General features: G+C 33.1%; 1 protein-coding gene across 1 annotated transcript in view; it reads right to left on the reverse strand.

Moving 5' to 3' along the window:
• The window catches only part of LOC140447918 (chorion peroxidase-like), a 95,612-nt gene that overhangs the window by 51,883 nt on the left and 20,656 nt on the right, over positions 1-23,073 (reverse strand). The window contains exons 3-7 of the mRNA XM_072540850.1: positions 22,699-22,984; positions 19,021-19,235; positions 18,772-18,948; positions 11,924-12,120; positions 2,887-3,079 (exon numbers count right to left, since the gene is read on the reverse strand). Coding sequence (XP_072396951.1) covers positions 2,887-3,079; positions 11,924-12,120; positions 18,772-18,948; positions 19,021-19,235; positions 22,699-22,984 — 1,068 coding nt within the window. The remainder of the gene's footprint in view (positions 1-2,886; positions 3,080-11,923; positions 12,121-18,771; positions 18,949-19,020; positions 19,236-22,698; positions 22,985-23,073) is intronic.

Below are 23,073 nucleotides of genomic sequence, written 5' to 3' on the forward strand. Positions count from 1 at the left end.
AAAAAGTTATGTCATAAATTAAATCACGCATTGCGGAGACAAAAATAAATTGATTGAATCCAACTTACCTTAGTACAAAAGTGTACACAAAAAAAGTTACAGCCCTTTGAAGTTACAAAATAAAAATTGTTTTTTTGCATTATCTCCTAAACTACTTGACATTTTGTAATAAAATGGATACGTTACTTTCTTGTTCTGAAAGCATTCTTCATAAAAAAGAAACAACAAAATCTAAGCTCACAGAAAAATTTTAAGGAAGATGTGCAGCCCTAAATCCCCCCAAACTTTTGAGTACGTTCAAATCAAATGAATTTTGTGGCATCATTAGTTTAACACATTATCTTTAAATTTTTTTTGCCTCTTATCACTTTTTTCAAAAAACAGTGTTTATTGAATTACGGCCCTTTTTATTAACCTTAAAAAATTACGTGCAACTAAATAAATGGCTTAAATGAATTAACAAGTACAAAAAATGTCTATAACCTGTCATATGATATTATAATAAATGTTCAAAAGACCCCCATTTTCTTCAATACACATTCGGTATCGTTTTAATAAGGAAAACCGAATGCGCTGAAAAATCATATTTTTCTGACGAAATTGATTTGCAGCTTCAATTATTCTAACCCTCAATAGTTGTTCGTTCTCTTTTGTTACAGAATACACTTTCTTTTTCATAAACCCCCAAAAACAAAAGTTCATGGGGTTAAGACCTGGACTTCTGGGTAGCCAAGAAATAGGTGTGTCACGACCCCTTCTAATCCACCAACTAGGATACTGCCTGCAAAGGTATTCCCAGACTGCATTACTTTAATACGGTGGAGAACCATCTTATAGAAACCACATATTTTGCCTTATTGCAATATTCACTTCTTCCAAATACTCTTGTAAATCGTTTGCCAAGAACTGCAAATAATTATCACCATTTAAATTGTTGCGAAGAAATACTGGGCCTATTAGATTGTTATCCACAATTCCTGCCCAAACATTAACTTTGAAAGTCCTTTGGTGATGAGTCGTTTTTTTGGCGTGAGGATTTTCGTCGGCCCAAATGTGCTCGTTATGATAGTTTGTTATTCCATTTCTACTGAAGGTAGTCTCGTAGGTAAATAAAATATTTCTAATAAAATTAACATTTCGAGTGTTTTCCATTAACAACCAATCGCAAAATCCAATCCTTTTATTATAATCTTTAACCAATAACTCTTGAACCATTGTTAAGTGATAGGGTTTAAGCAGCTGATCCTTCAAACGCCTCCAAACCCTTACGTGAGGAACATTTAGTTGAGCAGCTATTACCCTTGTTCTTGTCCCAGGGACTTCTTCAATGATTTCTAAAATATGTATATCGATTGGGTATTTTACTGCATAACGCCTTGCGGCTGCTGCACTATTTCCTTGACATTCACCTACGATAATCCCGATAGTTTATTGAAATCATAATTTAATCTTATCCAACTTACCCAAAGTTAAATGCATATCTGCCATTTCCTGAAATGTGTAGGCCATTGTAATATCAAAATTTTTAATACTAATATTATTCACACAATAAATGATAGCTTCAAGTTATTAACTATTATTGATGGAACTGTTTGTAATTATTGTATCCGTAGAAACTAATTATAATTTTATGGCCAACTAGGAATAAACTAGTTTTTCGAAAAGGTGAGGCAAAAAAGTTTTAAAAATAATGTGTTAAACTAATGATGCCACAAAATTCCTTTGATTTGAACGTACTCAAAAGTTTGGGAGGATTTAGGGCTGCACACCCCCCTTAAAATTTTTCTGCGCATTTAAATTTTGTTGATTCTTTTGTATGAAAAATGCTTTCAGATCAAGAAAGCAGCGTGTCCATTTTTATTACAAAAAGTAAATTAGGAGATACCTAATGCAAAAAACAATTTTTAGATTGTAACTTCAAAGAGCTGTAACTTTTTGGTGTACACTTTTGTACTAAGGTAAGTTGGATTCAATGAATTTATTTTTGTCCCCGGAATGCGTGATTTAATTTATGACATAATTTTTTGAAACATTCTGTATAAAGACTTAATATTTTTGTACGAAAACAAAGTTATACCTACGGAATACCATAACTGTTTCACTAATCTTTAAGCTAGCCACAATCCCTAACCGGAAACTGATGAAGATTAATTTAATAATATGTTAGATTATTAATTTATTTATTACTTGACTATTTCATAGTATTCTTTTAATATTTTTATTTTGAGTTGTAACCCTTTAATAAAAATTAAAACGTTCTAAATGTTACTAATTTTTAATATTTGTATCCCATGTTAATCTTAATAAATTTATTGTGAGCTTAAAATTTATAAATGCAGAGGTAGTGTATGTACCAAAACCGCATTTACAAAAGTTCTGCAGTAGAATTTGTAAAACAGTTGTATCCTAAATCACACTTTTTGGAAAAAAAATGTCATTATTCTGTCTCATTCCTAATAACATATTTGAAAGGTTCTTAGTATACCATAATGAGACAATTTAATCCGATACTTTTTAAATTTTGCCACATTGAAATATTAAAATTGCTTTCCTGTAAAATATCTTCAATGTGAGTTAACCTAATTCTGCATTCAGGTGACGACTTGAACGACCCCTACTGCGAATTGTGCCTATTACACTTTCCGTTTTCTGTAAATTTTGATTCGTCACACTATATAATATTCTTCAAAATTCATTATGTTCTTGACATTTTATCGTTACAAATTCTATTCTTTTATTATAGTCTGTTTACAAAGTTATGACAACCTTAAAAAAATATTTTGATAGACATGCCACTTCCGATTATAAATATATTCCTTTTAAAATCACTTAAATTTATTTGCGAACTATAGTTTTTAAAATTTGTGAAGCGCTGTGTGATCTAACCTGATTCAAAGCAAGCAGTTCCATCTTCCATAGTAAGGCACGCATCTTTATCATTTGCTAATGGTAAGAGCTCCCTACCAAAATCATTAAAAGATTTTAGTTTACCCCCTTCAAAACTTCTAAGTTGTGATGTTTGTTCTGTAGTTGAACCATAAATTGTAGAGCCGTCTAAGAAATGTGTCACTTCGTTCATCTAAAATATAAAAAGGAAATTTAAGAAATGTTTCTTTTTTAGCATCATACATTCAGGTTTTTGCGATTTTATTTAATTATTTTAGATTTAATTCAAATATAATTATTGGACACTTATTGCGTATTCAAATAATTAAGGCAAACGGAGGCTGCTAACATGTATTCTAAAAAAAATAGTTTTTAAAAGCTAGATATTACTCCAGTCGTCAGAGAGACGAAAACGCCACTGAACCTCTAAAAATTATACGAACAAGCTAAATTTTACAAGCATATTAATTTTGGGACCCCAAAAAAGACGCAATTACCCCCGGGCTTCCCACCAAAACCCTCCTCGCAGTGGGGTAAAAAACTGTCAAAGAGATTTACAAAGAATCTGTACACCGTAGAAAAAAATATTTCAAATAAAAAACATAGCTTAGATAATTTTAAACAATAGTATATTACTTTATGAGGCGGAGAAGCATGACTTTTCTTGACGCGCCCGATATTACGCGCCTCACTTCGTTCGGCGCGTAATAGAGGGCAAGTCAAGAAAAGTCGCTTCTCTGCCGAATAAAGTATACTATTTTTTCTTTAAACGTAGCAATTTTCAACTATAAATAGCACAATTCATACGCTATTTTTACTCGAAATTAACTGTGACAACTATTAAAGTCGTCTAGATGTTAGAAATTAAAATAATTAAGTCGTCGGTGGGATTTGCGTCTCTCTGGTTACAGTTGTTTGACAGTTGTTTGCAATTATTAAAGACAGCTTATTGTTGTTGCAACCGCAAGCGCCAATTTAGTGCGAAAATGGAAAACCTAAACGTAATTGAGTCCGCGGCTAATGATGCAGTAGCACGTTTGGGGCCCTCCAAGTCCGATAAGAACGATAATGCTCAAAAAATTTTAAACCCTCATGATTCGCCAACATCGGGAATGATTGCTGAAAGTTGTTCTCAACCATCAGTATCATCAACAATTACCAATGCGTATCAAGAGTCGGGAACATTTTTGCACGGTTTCAATTTTGAAAATGCCTCATTGTACTTTTAATATTACTATAAATAAAAATGGTGTTTAATTGTTGTTAATGACATTTGTATTGTTGCTTTGTGACATGTTTCATATTGTTGCCATGACAACATTTTTCCCTCCGCCGTAAAGAAATGGGAAAAAAAACTGCTGCCGGCGGAGAGATCAAACTTTGACAGGATCAAGTTAGATAAGTAATGTCATCATTATTTGACGTTTGAAGAAAAAAATGTTTATTAGCATTTTTTGCGTAGAATAAACAGTTCTCTAAAGGCCATGATCGACAGGCGAGTAAAACTGCGGTTTTGTGGCTCGTCGGTAAAGCTCGTCAGTGTATCATTGCAATACCGCGGTTTTATATACCTACGAGCCTGGCTCGCGGCTCGTCAGTTTGTTTTATTTTTTACTTGGCTCATCATTTAAAACCGCGCGTGTATCACTACTAGCGAGCAAAACCGGCAGTTTTCAAAGACCGTTGAAGTGAAAAGATCAGTTTTTAATCATGGATATGCGAAATCTCAGCTACGACTTTTTATTAGAATTTATATATTGTTTACGAGACGCACCAACGAGCCGCGAGTAAAACCGTCGTTCTTAAAACCGCGGTATTATGGCTCGCACGTCGATCACCCACTTTAGAAACAACGCTTGAAGCAACCGTCGATTTTGCATGTCAGTTACGCGCGCGAAATCAATGTTCAATAAAATTTGTATCAGCTGAGCGATAAAAATTCGATATCTTTTGATCCAAATGTCCTTGTTTTGTATAAAACTTGATGAGGTCGCTGGTTAAATGATAATAGATAAATAATAATAAAAATAAAATGCAGTATTTTGGTGGTAAATCAATTAGCGCAAAATAGCAAATAAAACTGTCAATAAATTAGGAAAGAAACTGGTCTTACTCATTATTGTTGTCTGTACAAAGAATATAGACTTACCCTTTGAAATATTGATGTCGTAGCAAAGGAAATCTCGTTGGTACTGCGTCGTGGCGCCGGCCGGCGCTCGTGGTGAAAACCTATCGCACTAGGTCTGTTTCGTTCGCTGACTGTTGATGAAGTGGCTTGAGTTGAGACTTAAGACGGTCAGGAACCACCCTCCTAACCGTTGCGTGTGGTCTGTATACCAAGAGGGTACACCAATAAATTACTCTATTGTGTTGCGATAATTGTTCTGATAATACGAACCGTACACTTGTTTCTATATTGGCGACACAAAAGAAGTCAAATTCTTCGTACTTCAACATAATAGATGAGACGACCAGATTTTACAATTTTACGAAATAACAGGAAATAATATATTTTACCAAAGTCGTTAGGATACAGTATTGAATTTAGATCACATTACAGGACCGTAACAGAAATATTAATAGTAAAAATATGAAAAGAAATAGTACATACTTTCCCAAACATTCTCCCGCGCCAAAAACGAATGTTTTTAAGAACAGCTGAAAGGATAACTATAAAGAATAGACATGAAAAGATCGATATACTAATAAAGAACTAAGTAAGAATAACATATGAATTGACAAATAAGCGGCGGTCATATTTTGACCACAGACCATTGTTGGATGTCGTCTGACCCTGTGCTCAGATTAACAACGCGTACAATGTCATCAATTAGAAAAGAATAGCGTCGAATCAGTAGAATTTTTCGACCGACTAAACTATAAAGACTGTGTCATACACAATACCGTTGGCCCCTTTTCCTATAAGAATTCCGTGGGGTGCGAAAAGACAAGAAGAAGAATAGCGTCGAAATCTCGGCGTAATGATATTTCGACGAGCTCCACGGTAGGAAAATGCCAGTTTGTTGAAAATTGTAATAATTGCGCCAGTGATAAAACACGACTAACACAATCAGAGAGGTGTTGATAAGAAGGCATTTGATGCCGAGTAGAGTGTGGTATCAGTTCTTGTATGTGTTTAATACGATTGCCAATTTGGGGTAGAAAAATTAGCTCAAGAGAGCGCAATCGTCGATATCGGAATCGAAATATCGGAAGATCGGACGAACAACCCTTTGACAAAAGTGACTAGATCAGCCAGCAATATGGCTGCCAGGAGTTCCAATCTTGTCGAGACAGAGCGAGCATGAAAATTGGACTAGACTCGTTGACAAAAGTGACTAGATCCGTCAGCAGTATAGCTGCCAAGAGCTCCGATCTCGCGATAGATGTTCCTGTATAAAAATAACACCAGAAATGTAACACATACAAGTACAGAGGTCATATGTATCTGTTCAGATGTTTCATCATCCCAGGATACATTGAAGTACCACAACGGTTTTAGAACACGTTTGACTTGCAAAAAGACATGGAAAAATGAATAAAAACAAGAGGATAGCAACAAAAATACGACTGATTTACAAACGAATGGCCCGCTTTGTGAACGGTTTGTCAAAGGGACAAGAATAATGAGAAAAGAAATCAGTCGTAGGATTCCATTTTAGGCCCAGTACCGTAAAAATGAAAGGTTCCTCTTTGTCAATGAGCAACATGTCAAAATGCCTAAGCCAAAACCTGAAAATAATTAGAGATGGTTGCTGACGTTGTCGATTTGTCTAGCGAAAAACCATCGAGCTTTAGAAGCTAAGCGAGTGCTCACTGCAGAAGGTGAGTAGTTCAAAGAGAATCACTTGTAGCGTGATTCTGACGTAAGTGCGTCGAGATGGCTGCTAGACCACTGCCTAGCGGAAAACCATCGAGCATTAAAAACTAAGCGTTACTCTTGTAGAGTTTATGAGCGAAAGAAAACGAAGAAGTAACGTTAGTAACGATACGTAGCAAAAACTCTTGGAGAGGTTTAAAAAGTCCGATCTCCAGAGAACCCCTTTTATAGTTCCAAAATTCCTCATTTACTTTAATTTGTCGATACGTTTGCTTTATATCGCAAATAAAACAACAACGAAGATATCGAAAATTAAGTAAAGAACGAGATGCCCTTTTGAGACAAGTATCTAAAGCATCGATTAGCGACACACCTCGAACGTCATATAGATTGGCGTCGAAGCTAGTACGAATTTTGGATTAAAAGAAGCGAAATAAAAATTTGTTTTTTGAAAACTGTGTGAAAGTTATAAGAAATAATCGATTTAAAATCGGATTCAGAAACCGGCATCATATGTTGAGAAGTAACAAAATCTTCCATGAATGCAACATATGTCTCTTTGAGATTCGGAAGTTTCCTGAAGCGATTCTCTAGCATACAAAATAAAGAGATGCATAAGAATAAAGAATAAGTAGCGAATATAAACAAGAGAAAAAGATAAATAAAGAGGATTGGGTTGTAGAAACGGTGGAATAACAGAAAATAGGCTTGTTAATTTTCGAAAAATCAACAACTTAGAAATATCCTTCACGAGCTTCGTCGTGTTGGGACAAAACTAACAGGTGCCTACTGCTTTCGACTTCCCAAAACCTTTGTAGAAAAGATCTATGTTTGTATACATAGAAGTAACGAAATATGTGAAATAAAATATAGAATTAGTCGTAGAGACTCGCCCTTATAGAACATAATTGGAAATGATCTCTAAGATCACAGGATGATTTGGTTCGCCTAGAATTTTGACCAAAATTTACGAAACGAAAAACCAATTCAACCCCTATGAGTATTTCTATAAGATCTGATTACTAAAATGCGTGATTTGGTTGATCACGAAAATAAAATTGGCTGTGGAGCCTGTATCTAGCAGGATACGAATTATAAGAATGATACGAAAACATATTTGATCTGTATCAACTATGTGGAAAGAAATAGACGAGGATATTAAATGTGGTTGTGTAGCAAAATAGAAATGTTAGTATTTAAAGAAGTGGTTGTCTAAAGGAACAAGATGAATTTGAGCGTTGGTTAACAAACGAAGCAAAAGCGAGACCGTGATTCGCAAACCGTGCAATTCGTCGTTTCGAATGAGGTGGAATCAGGCCACGTACACAAGAATGATGTGGATTAACCAACGAGAAAAGTTCTTGAAGCCATTTAGTCCCAAAAAATACAAACATTTACATGACTAGTGAGAACCAGAACACAAAGCACGAAATAGACGAGGACATTAAATGTGTTTGTGATGCAAATTAGAAATGTTGGTATTTGAAGAAGTGATTGTCTAAAGGAACAAGATAAATTCGAGCGTTGGTTAACAAACGAAGCAAAACGCGAGACCGTGATTCGCTAACCGTGCAATTCGTCGTTTCGAAAGAGGTGGAATCAGGTCAAATACACAAGAATTATGTGGATTAACCAACGAGAAAAGTTCTTGAAGCCGTTTAGTCACAAAAAATACCAACAGTTATATGACTCATAAGAACTGGAACACAAGACACATTTAACACCTTGATTAGATACCTTAGAGTGCTTTGTGGCACTAATGAAACCACATGTAACGGAGATTTTATAGAAAAAATATTGAGATAAGACAGCGATAATCGAAAGCAAGTAGAAGAAGACAATAGAATCAATCGAAACAAGGTTGTGAGATTTATGAAAATCTACCCTGGCTATGAATAATCATGAAGGCGTGTGGTTTTGATACTTGAATGCGTTTCATAGGCCTCCTTGAATCTAGAGAATGCCGAGTATGGCGCGAAAAGTTGGATTTGTTCATTTTGTTGAGCATTGTAAGATACAAGCACGAAAGAGAGGACAATGCAGACATAAATTAACAAATCAACACGAAGAGAATATCTAGATTTAAAGAAGGGAACGGTTTTAAACAAAATCAATTGCAAACAAGTGAGAATATCGATAGAAAGGTAAGTAAAGAAAGGTATAGTAACAAGGAAAATCAAAAGATATGTGTTTAAGTTAACAAACAAGACGTACAGAATGAGTTGGAAAGTATTGTACCAGTAGAACAAAAATAATTCATAAAAATCAACACAAAACAATGTAAAAATGTAAAACAATAAATCATAATAAAACACAATAAATCGTAAATGTAATATATGTATAATTAATGTATGATATTAATCAAAATATATATGGAAGTATTTTACCTATTGAAATTATGAATTATAAAAATAGAAATAAATTTAAAAATTGCTGTGTAAATATGATCCAATTTAATTATGTAAATTAAATTTAAAAAGAATGCCGAAGGACCGATTTAAAGTTAAATTGAAAAGAAAAAAAAACAATTAATTGAAATGAATTAATTGAAACAATGAAATTAATTGAATCAAAGTCAAAGAAATTATTTATCATCCGGTCTCGAAGTAACCAAATGTTTTGTATAAAACTTGATGAGGTCGCTGGTTAAATGATAATAGATAAATAATAATAAAAATAAAATGCAGTATTTTGGTGGTAAATCAATTAGCGCAAAATAGCAAATAAAACTGTCAATAAATTAGGAAAGAAACTGGTCTTACTCATTATTGTTGTCTGTACAAAGAATATAGACTTACCCTTTGAAATATTGATGTCGTAGCAAAGGAAATCTCGTTGGTACTGCGTCGTGGCGCCGGCCGGCGCTCGTGGTGAAAACCTATCGCACTAGGTCTGTTTCGTTCGCTGACTGTTGATGAAGTGGCTTGAGTTGAGACTTAAGACGGTCAGGAACCACCCTCCTAACCGTTGCGTGTGGTCTGTATACCAAGAGGGTACACCAATAAATTACTCTATTGTGTTGCGATAATTGTTCTGATAATACGAACCGTACACTTGTTTCTATATTGGCGACACAAAAGAAGTCAAATTCTTCGTACTTCAACATAATAGATGAGACGACCAGATTTTACAATTTTACGAAATAACAGGAAATAATATATTTTACCAAAGTCGTTAGGATACAGTATTGAATTTAGATCACATTACAGGACCGTAACAGAAATATTAATAGTAAAAATATGAAAAGAAATAGTACATACTTTCCCAAACAGTCCTATTGATGAAGAGTGAGATGCGTTTTAAAGGCAAATAGTTCAGCTTTCTTATGCAGATTTTATATTTTGCCGCTAATAAGATTTTATAAAGGTATTAAATAAATTAACGTGGCATGATTGCTGCCATTTTCTATAATTCTTATGAGAACAATACAATATACTCCTTTCATTGATTGGCCAGTATTAAGTTTCGATTACTAGAGCCTTACCTTTAAAACCTATAGCATGAAATTTTAGTTTTGAGTTTTGGCAACAAATGTGAGGCATTTATAATATGCTTAAAAAACGCTGCATTTAAACTTTCCCACAACAAACGATCTAACACATTTAAAACTTTTTTTTAATTACACTAGTCCGTTTTGCCAAAAATAAAAACTTCTGCAATAAACTACCCCCAAAAACCATCTTCTTAAATGCATTTCCTGTGACGTGTAATTGGATTGTAATGTAAAACAATAAATTCTGCGTTTTTTATTCCAAATGCAAATTATTTCAAATGCTTCATATTTATTACCACAACCCAAAATGAAAATTTCATGTCATAAGTTTTAAAGATTGATCTCTAACAATGGAAACTTTACTACAACTGGTCAATGAAAGTATCAATTTTATTGATCTCTAGAGAATCGTAAAAAATGGCAAAATCGCGTCACGTTAATTTATTTAACACCTTTATAAAATCTGAACTTATATGCGGCAAAATACAAAAATTGCATACAAAAGCTGCACTCTTTGCCTTTAAAACACCTCTTGGTTTTTGTCGATAGCACATTTGGATCAAAAAATATCAAATTTTTACCGTCGATCTGATACAAATTTTATTGAACATTGATTTAGCGTACGTATTACGCTCTTACAAACAACTCTTCATGTGTTGTTTGTAAGAGAACGGTTCATTCTATAACAAAAGTGCTAATAAAATGTTTTGTTTAAAATTACAGCTACATTTTTTATTTGAAACCTTTTTTTCTACGGTGTACAGATTCTTGGTAAATCGATTTTTTTGCGTTTTTATCCCTCTGCGAGGTAAAAGTGGTAAACTTTTTTGCATCTTTTTTTTGGGTCCAATAGTTAATATTCTCTGCAAAATTCAGCTTGTTCGTATGATTTTTATGGTTTAACTCTCTGACGACTGGACTAGTATACATCAAAAAGTTTATAAAAATATTAAACATTATTTTTATTCGAAAATCTAGAAGAATCGCAACTAATCTGACACGATGACCTTGTGTCAGATTAGTGTCGGGCAAGTGTTACCTTGCCAAAATGTCGCCAAAATAATATTTTTTAACCGAAGTTATACAAAGCGGAAATTAATGTCTTTTAATTTGTTCGTCCTGTTAGCAATGTTTAGATTATTAATTGTCTCATTTACTTCATCTGTCCATCTCTTATTTGGTCTAATTTTTATCTCAAATTTTGCTGAATGAAGTCAACTTCTGAACTCAGCTTACTGGCATTGTCATTATATGATCTAAAAATTAATCCGTTAAGCTTTTACTATCATAGTTATATTACTGTCTTTATATAGCCTTTTTAACTTTTTGTTTTTTCTGCATTTCCAATTATTTTTACCTTTTTTGCATCAAATATTTTTCGTCATACTTCTTTCCCTTATTTCTAGAGCTTTTATATCAGCTTGGCTTACGATCCAAACTTTGCTCCAAATTTTAATATAACCTGCTTTTACCCAAGCTTTGAATATGTAAACAAGGACACGGTTTGTTCTAAATATTTGTATCAGGTGACTCATAATGGTAAACAGTTCATCTGGAAGAGGTCTCTGAAATATGCTGTTTGGTCTCTTGTTTTATATAGTTTGATGTAAAACAACACATATAGCCTATGTGGTCTTGTTAGGTAATGCTTTACTTATAATTTCAAAGTAAAATTAAAATACTGGGGTCACTTAATACTTTTACTTTTACTTTTTTTTCCTTACCTGCTGCGAATATCCTAAAGTACAATCCTCACGAGGTGCTAAAACTGTCCTGACAAAATTCATGCATTTTTGTTTGTAGCCTCCATAAAAGTTGTCACTTTTTGGCAGTTTAATGGGCATACATGCATAGTGACGGTTCTCGATTGGTAAGGCGTCTCTTCCATCCTTTGTACAACATAATATGGCACTGCCGTTGCCTAAAACATATTTTATATATAAAAGTTTTATCTGGTACTAGTATAAAATAATCTTTCATTGTACAACAAAATGTTCTTGTTTTATAATCTTTAAAAACCAGAAATATGTAGAAACGATGCATAGAAAAGAAAATACATAAAACAACTATATAAAAAAAATAAATGGTGTGATGATATGATCAACCCATAAAATATTAAGACGAGATAGTAAGCGAAAACATAGAGTCATGGAAAAAAAACGTAATTTTAGGAATCGCTTGTTTAAATACTAAAAGTAGTATTGATTACAGCAATTACTAAAGAATATTACTTTTATATAGGTGTAAAAGTAAACAGCTAGTTACAAAACAGTGCAGTTTTTATTTAAAAACATAACTGTTTAAGTTATGACTTGGAAATGTTTTTGTCTTAATAGCTGTCAGGGCAGAAAGTAAGTCAAAAAATTATTACAGGCCATTTTTGTGTATTTTTAAAATGTAATAAAGCTTCGTAAATTATAATTGCTTTAGTCCTGAATATTGTTACGTAAAAATATGAGTCATATTAAAAACCTGTAAACATGTTTATGTTTTAGATTGTACGAGACCCTTCTATTTACCTAAACCGTACCTTCCGGAAAACGGTCGAAACGATGACCCGGATTGACCTTCTAGTATAATCAGGCTGAATTCTCGACCGGCTGTGTTTTGATATATAATAACGGAGCTTTCATGGAAGGGACAGTTAATGAAGAAGATTCGCGCCCGCGATTTAAATGTTACGTTCGTCTATATAAATTATGTATTATTAGTTAAATAAATTGTTATAAATTATCGTGCTTTTTAATAAATTAAAGTAGGAACAATATAATAAATTAGTAAAGACATTATAAATTAAATAAAGACATAGCAGTTAAATAAATTCACTACAATATTCAAAAAACACTATTAAATTTAAACATTTTTTCTATGTTTTTCTATGTTTGATGGAAAATAAAACGTATATCCAGTGCCAGAACGCGACTTCGATGTATCTATGTAGATAATCGAAGATTCTGCCTAATCTTCCAAGAAACTTGTAGCACTACATCACTTGTATGCAGGAGGGAACTGCCCTCAAGAACTTTCCCTTTATTCCTTAAACAGTTGCAGTAAAACCGATTATCACCTGACACCAGTTTACCATAACAGTTTTTTTAATGTTTTCTCAAACATTTAATAATAATCCTTGTATCGATATGTTACGTAATGTTTATTTATTTATTTTATTTATTTAATTTCAATTTTACTAGATCGTTTTTTACGTAAGTTTTATTTATTCAATTTAAAGTCACATTTAATAATCACGCATATATAATATTAGCATAATTGCTGTATATTCTGTACCAGATAGCACCCTAATAGGGGTTAATATATTTTCAGCATTTAGTTTACCATTTACCGTTGACCTGAAGATGCATAGCAAATTATAGTAGGCAAAACCGGTCGTTGGTGGTGGAATAATTAATTGTGAGTAAGTCTTATTCTTATTTCTTTTTACCTATTTGAAATGGACTCACAGAGGCAAAATATTTAAGATTTCAAGTTCAAATCTTTTTTTATCAGTTCCCGATAAAAATTGTGGGCATATAATATTATTTTAAAACATTCCTATTTAATTACTAATGAAGCGCTTATGATAGAGCGGGCGCTTGAGCTGCGTGTAGGTATAAAAAGACTAACAAGATTTATTCTACTTTTTGCTAGTTTGAATTCTCATTGTACATTCTGGTAAATCGTATTTATCTTTACCATGTAGAATCAGAAATTACGGTTCTAAACCTTATGGATTCTTGTCTTACTTTAAATTTAGTTCATTTTGTTTACATTAAGGAAACACAAAAGTAACTGAAATGATGCCGTTGATTAGACTGCAGAGCAGCGTAGTATTTCTTTGGTATTTAAATTATTTATTAATGATTGCTCGTAGAAAGTCAAAAATATGGCTTATATTAACTGTACTAGAAATGCATTATTTAAAGTCTTGTTTGCTTTTTTTAAAATTTTTAATCTTAAAAAATCAAATGCTACGAAATAGGTTATATTAATAATAAATGGGAAAGTGTTTATTTGCATATTTCCCTTTAATATTTTTTATTACTTTATTATAATACGGTGTTATAATATATTATTTGACACTGTATAGTATTATACAGTTTGACCTCGTCGACCTTCCCCAAAGATTGCATTGAAGTCGCCTATAATATATATAATTTCGTGTTTATTAAGCTTCTGTAAGATATCTAGGATTTGATCATAGAGCTTTTTGACTTCATCGTCATATTTTCTATCTGCAATCATGGCATATATTTGAAGTATATTGGTTTTGAATGGTTGATTATTTATTTGGAGTAATAATGTTCTATCCGAGATTGGTACGAAGTTGGTCATATATTTACTTAGTTCTGATATACAAATATACATTACAAATTACAAATATACCTAGGTTACAAATATACCTACATCATTGTTGTGATTAGGGTCTTCTGTGCTGTTACCCGAATAATATAATACACTACCGTTCTTTGTACATGTCCCTGACTCTGGCCATCTGAATTCGCTGATTCTCAGTAGATCTATTTTCATTTTTTCCATTTCTTAAATTACATTGTCAAGTTTTCGAGCAGCAAATAGACTTGTGACAATTCATGTGCATATTCTGAAATTAGATTTTCTTTTTTCTAAGATTTCTTCACGTAGTTTTTGTATGTTTACGACCTGAGAGGCCTCTGCTTCCCATGATTGATAACGTTTTGAAGTTGATATGTCAGTTTCATGGTGATTTTTCCTGAGGGTACTCTATAAGTTTTTAATGCAGTGGTTCTACTTTGCCTTCTGCATTCTTATGCCGTTGACTATTTGTTGATTTATCAACCGTAGGGGCCGATTTCTCAACTCCAGGACAAAGGAACGCTCTGCCACTTCTCTCTTATAGTTTATTAGTTTTCTTAATTCTATGACATTTCTCTTTAGTGGTGTACACTATCATAAGTATGACACACTTATGTATATGGAAGTTTTAAGCAATCATATCTAAAAGATAACTAAAAATCATGGACGACTATATTACTGCATCAATCGCTAAGCTTTCCAGCAGCATATTGCATAAACGAATGGATTTAAAAGAACCGATTCTTATGAAGTTTCATATGAAGTATAAATTTAAAAGCAAAGCAAAGTGATTGTCCAAGTATATAAAGAAAAGTAGAAAAAATATTTATAAAGTAGGTTTTGCAGCAGTAAAGAATGAAACATAACAGGTTGTAGTGTATGGTGAATATATTGACACTGATTCAAAGTATCCCGTATAAAGACAGAAGCAGTTGGATGGTGCTAAAACATTATTTTAGATCTTACTTTAACTTATCTCATAACTCTTAAACTCGGTAACCTCCCACAACGGCCTCGAAATAATTAATAGTGACTTAAGTTGATCGGATGACATAGTCTCGGTGTAAAGACGTGCAAACTCAAATTTTTTTTAACCGTAAATGTTTTACACGTATTTGTTTTAACCTCTATTAGCAAACTCAATATGTCAAACCTATTCTTGAGTTTATCGAACCGGTCAGGAGTCGGTATCTTACTTGTGACACGATCTTACTTCAAAATATTTATTAACAAATTTAACAAAACACTTTCGTTTTTTTACTTACAAAAATATAAATATAATGTGCAAACAATCTTCTAATAATTTATTTTTATGTACATTTAGATTGTTAGTTGTGGTTAGGAAGAAGGAGGGAATGCTACATAGCTTTAAAAATTATACTGTTAACGTAAATAATACTTCAAACCTTAGTACTTCAAACTCTATTTACGAAAAATTTTTAAACGGAACAAAAAAAAATTAAAACGGTTTTTCAGACTTCCGCTGGTAGCCATATTTACATGCTACCGAGGGGTAAAAGTGACCACTGCCACTATTACCCCCATTTAAAAAATAATTAAAGCAGAAATCGCAAATGTAAATTATGCCTTAGAAACTGGTACAGTCTTTGTGTGACCATTGACCGCAAATACTGCATTGGATCCAGAGTTTTCTGTTTTTACCGAATTCGCCATAAATTGAGCAAATATCTTCGTTAACGTCCCTATCATGGTCATCGTCATCATCCTCATCTTCAGATGATATATCTTCTGTGTTCTTATACAATTTCTTTTTGGAACTATTCGCGGAGAACTGGAGTCTTCGATGCCTATTTTTCGTTTGGTTCCTTTGCAAGCTTTATTTCTCAATTGCGCTTACTTATTCCGCTGTTTTTCTTCTAGAAGTAACTTCATTGGTGTTGATATCATTATTTCGGAATGTCGCTTTCTGTTGTTTTTGTGGTTGGATCTTTTATTTCCAACTAAGGCATCTTTTGAGCATCCTGGTAGTGGAATTATGTCAACAAAAGATACTTTTTGTCATGTTTCGAACTTTCTTTATTCCCCTTAACTTTCTTATTATTCTTCTCCTTATCTAATCTACTTTTTTTCTCTTGGTCTATTGTCTTTTTATCTTTTTCTTGTATAAATTATTCACCTGGAGCAAAGTCTTCATCGGTAAAATTTTCAGGATTATATGGAAATATTCCCGTATTCTCAAAACCTTTGACTGGTGTGGCTACGCGACCATATGAATTTTTAAATATTTCAGCTATTTCAAATTTCGTGATACGCTCATGAGGATGACTTTGAAGATAATTGTCACATTTAATGTTAACGCTGATTTTAACGATGAGTAAAAAGCTACATCCAGCGGTTGGAGTCGATGCGATGTGTGCGATGTGTGCGTGTGGTTAACATAATAATTCCTCGTTCTTTACAGAAATTATATGTCTCTAATGTACACTGGCTACTGTGATTGTCGACGATTAACAAAACTGGATCCTCCTTTAAAGGTTTTACAATACTGAAAAAATGCTGGAGCCATTCAAGAAATATTTGCTTATTTAACCACCCATTATCCGAGCAGCAGTAGACTGCACCAGGTGGCCCATTTTTCTTTAACTCTGGTTTCATCCTTTTGCGGGCATAAATAAACAAAGGTGGAATATATGTTCCTGAGGTACTTATGCAGCACATAATGGTTGTTGTTTGACCTCTTTCTTCGCTTGTAATAAAGCTGACTCTCTTTTGTCCCTTTTCAGCAATTATTTTCCCGGGGTTTTGGAAGGTTATTACGCCTGTCTCGTCTGCATTATATATTTTGGATGCCGAAAATTTATATTTGTCTAATATGGATTTTAAATTAGAGAAAAATAGTTTTACTTTAGTTTTGTTAAAGCAGATATGCGGTTAATACTTTCGCCTCCGGTTTTCTTAATCGAATATTTGGATTTCTTTTAAGGAAGCCGCCGAGCCAGTCTCTTCTAGCAATTTCTTTTTCTTTGGAAAAGGGATGATGTAAATTTTTTTCTTCAGCTTATTTATAGGAACATTTTTTTTATTTCTGTGGGAGTTATCCCATAAAAATGTTCTAATAACTTTATGACCTGCTTTGTCAAAACTTCTTCTTCTTCTTTGGTAAATACAAAATTACGACCTAACGAAGCAGCTGTTGTATCATTTCGCTTTAGTCGTAATTGAATTGTAGATCTGGGAATTGCAAAACTTCTTGCAACTTCACGGACGCTTCTGCCATTATTTACTGCATTTATTGCTGCATTAAGTTGCTCAGCATTCCATCGTGCTTTGTCACTTTTTCTCTTGTAAACTTGACGCATCTAAGAATTTATAAAGAAATACTCTGTATTATATAAATACAATTTTGGGCTAATAGTGACCGGCCAGCATTACCTTCAGGCGCGTGGCTACTATATCCCCAAAATACATATTTATACTGATCGACTCATAATCATTAATCACTTAAATTAGAGCAAGAACTTTTTATATAGTCTTAAACTACGTTAAAAATTTAACAAATGGCTACCAATTATGCAGCTAAATAAACTTAGTTACATAGTTCTACATCCCTTTAAAAATCTTGCACTAATACATCAACTCCAACAAAGTATGATATTCTCAAAAATTCCTTCTTTGCCGGCAAAACATCCTCATTGTTTTAGGTACAGTTTGAACGAAACACTGTTAGATGGCGCAACAGGTATTAAACGCGAAATAATATTAGACCGTAAATGTAAATATTTGATGACTACCATTACCTCAGCGGCCACCATTCCCCACTTTCCCCTAATTACCATTAAAGATTTCATTTAAATATTGTAACTAACATTATAATATATATATATATATATATATATATATATATATATATATATATATATATATATATATATATATATATATATACCCGGTATTTAGGCGGCACACGCCCTTCCGGTAGGGATCTATGGAGGAGTATCACCGAGCCGCAAGCCCTTATCTCTTGCCGTACTGCTCCACCATAGGCCGATCAGATACCAGCATATTCTAGACTAAGCCGCAGATTTATTTTAGAATTTTAAACTGCTGCGTTAGCCTTTTTGTTTTCTGTCACCGAGCTGGGGATCGAACTGACATCTCTCGCAGTGAAGCGAAGGAGAAGCCAGCCGCCCAGCCCGCTTGGCTAACTATAACTAACATTATAATGCCACAATTAAATAGCTTCAGAATAATAAAAACTCAAAAAATTAGAAAAACTACTTACTGTATGTAAAGTCGACTGAATGGGTCATATCGTGTGAAATAAATTGTCCAAATTGCATAAGAAGTAAAGTATATTCCTCATTTTTTGCTTCTCTATCATTAAAAACCTGATTGGTAATCAATCTTGGACTTGGAAGAGCATGTCTGTCCAAAATAGAAGTTCTTGGTGACCAGACCCCTACAAAAATAATATGTATTCGTGTACCCAGTCGAAGAGATAATGAAAAATTTAATATAATAATATATTTACCATCATCATAATACGGCGCCATTAATCTACTATATGGTGTTTTAGAAGCTCCCCATAATGAGTGGTATACGTTGTTGCAAGTACCATCAACCCTTCTATATTTATCATCAACAGGTGGGCAATGAGGTTTATGAGGACAAACATGTCCCAATGGGCTGCTTTCTAAGTTTTGTTCCAAAAGTCCTTGTTCTAACTCTAAATTGCTCACCCCTTCCCTAAAACGTACTATCTATATAAATTATGTTTATATCAAAATTTTGGTTTTATTATCCTTTACTGCATTATTATTTTAATGATCCTTCCTATACTTTCGAAAGTGAAAAATAAAGGACTGGTAACTATAAACTAGTAACTAACTTATAACAGTAAAATCACGGTAAAACTGAACAACGACCAAGCAGCTCAGTGAGCAAAAGATTCCGGTGAAGTATAAAGCACGAAGATATGTATATTATTACCTATTTACCACTATATAGCTGCTTAATTTGTGCATATTAGTAATGCATATGGTAATGTTATTCTCGACCTTCTGTTTGATCAACTTGTTAAATTAGAAGTGCCGAGTAGATGTACTTATGTCCTTGTCAATCTATTTACAAACAGACAAGTTCATATTCGTTAAAATAATTTACTGATCGGCCCAAGGATACTTAACAAAGGTTTACTTCAGGGCTCAGTACTTAGTCCCTAGGTATTTAACTTGTAATCATTAAACTTACATGCTATGGGAATGGAGTGTAACATTTACAATACGACTTCTGTTTATATGTTGAGAAAAAACTTTTCAGAACTTAAAGTAAATATGATTTATTGCAAAAAGTATTTCGATAGTTATAGGCTTGACATCTCACCTAAGAAGTCAGATGTAGTATTTTTTGAGACACAAGTTACCAAAAGTTAGTACTTTAAAATTGTCCCAGCTGGAAATCCCTATATATATTAGTTTTACATACTTAGGAATTACCTTAAATTCCAAATTAACCTGGAATGAGCATGTTAATAATTGCATTAACAAGAGTGAAAAAAGCCTCAATATCCTTAAGGCCGTCAATCGATACGATTGGGAAGCAGACCCGAAAATAAACTTATTGTTTTACAGAGCATATACCAAATCAATTTTAGCTTACGGAAGTTTTTTTATGGATCAGCGACAAAATCTCGTTTGATTAAATTGGATTGAATACAATACGAAGCCTTAAGGTTAGTCCTATGAACTCTCAAATCTACTCCTACACCCTTTTGGCAGAATGTAACGAGCCACCTTTACATCTAAGGCGTCTATTCTTAACAGAAAAATTTATTCTTCCATCCCAGTTTAATAATCAAAACAGCTTGTTACAAAAAATATCTTGCCTCTCTGTTAAAAATCTAACAAACAAATGGTGGGCAAATAAAAACTCTTTAACTCTAGCCATTGCTTTTCCCAATCTATCACATTATTCATTTAATGGAAAAGGGGATCCATCCTTTGGCTCTAAATATGACATACTATATAAATATAAACCTATTGTAGTATTACCTTTCACAGTTTAATTGTACACGAAGATCTACTAGTACAGGATAAGCTGGAAGACCGTAACCACTCTTGTTAAACTTATACCGATGGCTCAAAATGGCCTGCTGGTGTTGGCTGTGCCATTTACATAGACAATATTTAGGATTATTTTTAGTATAAATTAAAATCAGATTGCTCAATATTCACAGTTAAATTGACAGCCATTTTCAAGGCGTTATATTGGACAATTAACAGCACATTATATTACAAATGGTATATAATTTTATCCAACTCACACTCTGTCCTCCTCGCATTGCAAACAGACTAATTGTAAAAGCGATTGAAAAGCCAAGAATTCTAAGTTCTCTAAGAAGAATTGCTAGCTTTGTGTGGGTAAAAGGCCACTCCAATGTTACAAGTAATGAAAAAGTAGATCATTTGGCCAGTCTCTACTTTATTGGGTATAGAATGTAACGAGTTTCCCAAATGGAATTTATTTACAGCTAGGAAGAAACATGTTGGACTTAATTACGAAATTGATAAGCAATCCTTTACTTCTCTTCTTAGCCTTCTGTTTCCATGTTTGGACATAGGCCTCTCCCAACTCCTTCCACCGGTCTCTATCCTGAGCAACATATTTCTAATTTATTCCGGCTATTCTTTTAATGTCATCAACCCATCTCATCTGTGGTCTTTCTCTTGGTCGTTTACTTTCGTAAGGAAACTTACTTACGGAAAAAGGATTACTTACGAAAGTAATCCTTTACTAACAGTAGCAAAAATACATACTGCATTATATAACCAACTCTTCCATCTACTCTCCCAAATGAGAAAAGCGCCATCTCTTCGAAAATTTATTACATGGACGTTAGATACCTTTTCAGAAATGCTACAGTGAACGCATACCTCTATAAAATAAAACTTTCGGAAACAGATACATGTGAATATGCTGGCAGTTTTAATGGCCTTAACTACTGGATGTTTCAATGTCGGTATAACCAAAAGCCATAAAATTTTTATTTTAATCAATTTCCCAACAAAAATCATACCTCCGCAGAACGTTGTTTCTCTTCTCTATTTAAGTAGTCGAAATCCAACCATTAGGTCAATTTTATGGAAAATTTAAACTGTCTTTTCCAAGCAGTGGTGTGTGGTAGTAGTAGAACTTTATTTATAGTATTTCCGACTGTCTTTATTTTATGTCATTTACCTTTAACGGTTGCCTGTATTGTTTGTTTAAAAAAGTCGCTATGAAGGGCATCTTAGCGTAAAGCGTGTGTCCTTGTTCAATCCTTTTTGTACAGTCACCAATAGTGTTTTTAATGGGACGGTTAGGGAATTGAGTAAATGAACGAAATATAAAATCGTCTTATTTAAATTTAAAAGAAGTATAAAAGTTAATTGTTTTTACTTATACAACCAATTATCTGGCTAAATAGGTCTTAAACCTAAGGCCAAAAAAATAGATATTAACACAGCGACATGAAGCAAAAAGTAAAAATTCGAAGAATTCTACTACTTGTTTTCTACTTCTACGATTTTGATTTTACGTGTGGGGCTTCCTATTGAAGCGATCTGATGAGTGCTAAAAAGGACGAAATAGGTATAAGCGAATTGTAGACGCACTTACATAAAATACATTTTAACTGTCCTTTCTACATCTTTATTTACTCGTATTTTGAGTATTAGAAGCTAATTTATGAAATATTCTTACTTAGATGAATCGGTATGATGTGTAATACAAGTTTAGATTCGTCATGTCAGTTTATTCATTGTCTGTTTGCTTTGAAAATCTTAGAAGGCATATATCTAGGTGAGAATCTGAATTTTGGTTTCGAACAAGTAGTAATCTTCGGATTTTTATTTGTTGCTTTAAATTTTTAATTCTTCGCTACTGGTGTATGAGATTACGTTGGGGATTGTCAGTTGTCATAAAAATATGCTATAAATAATTTTCAGACGGAGTATAATAAATTTTCCCTTTTTCATGCTCATTTTGAATTACTTTTTAGACAAAAAAAAAGACTATAATGTATGGACCTTAATAGGTTGACGTAGTAGAAAAAACTGTAGTTATTTTTGAATACAGATACCAAAAATTTAGTTACAGATTAATTTATAAAAATCGATTTGTTAATTAGATAAAATTTAGTAACAGATAAAACATTTAAATAATTATGTACCTTTCTTTAAATGCAGTGGTAGCGACAGCAATTTCCAATGCTCTGGCTCCTATTCTTACAACTTCCGCAACATCCGTAAAACTAAATCTTCTTGAATTTCTGAAATGGCTATAACTGGCAGAACCTGGTTCCAGAATCATGTTAACATCAGTCATAAGTAATTTGGTTTCTTGTAATTGTAGCCGATCCATTGCAGCTCTACTCTTATGCGTCAGAATTCCAAGAGTTGTCGAATCCAAGCTTAAGTGATGAGGTCGGTGAGCTCTATCTTTGGTGGTCAGAGATTCTAAAATTAAAAAAATTAAGATAACTAAATTTGCTTAAGATTTTTTAAAATCGCTATAGTGCCTTTATTTATGGTTTTAGCTTACACCC

This window comes from Diabrotica undecimpunctata, chromosome 8, assembly GCF_040954645.1.
Source record: "Diabrotica undecimpunctata isolate CICGRU chromosome 8, icDiaUnde3, whole genome shotgun sequence".
NCBI classification, from domain to species: Eukaryota; Metazoa; Arthropoda; class Insecta; order Coleoptera; family Chrysomelidae; genus Diabrotica; species Diabrotica undecimpunctata.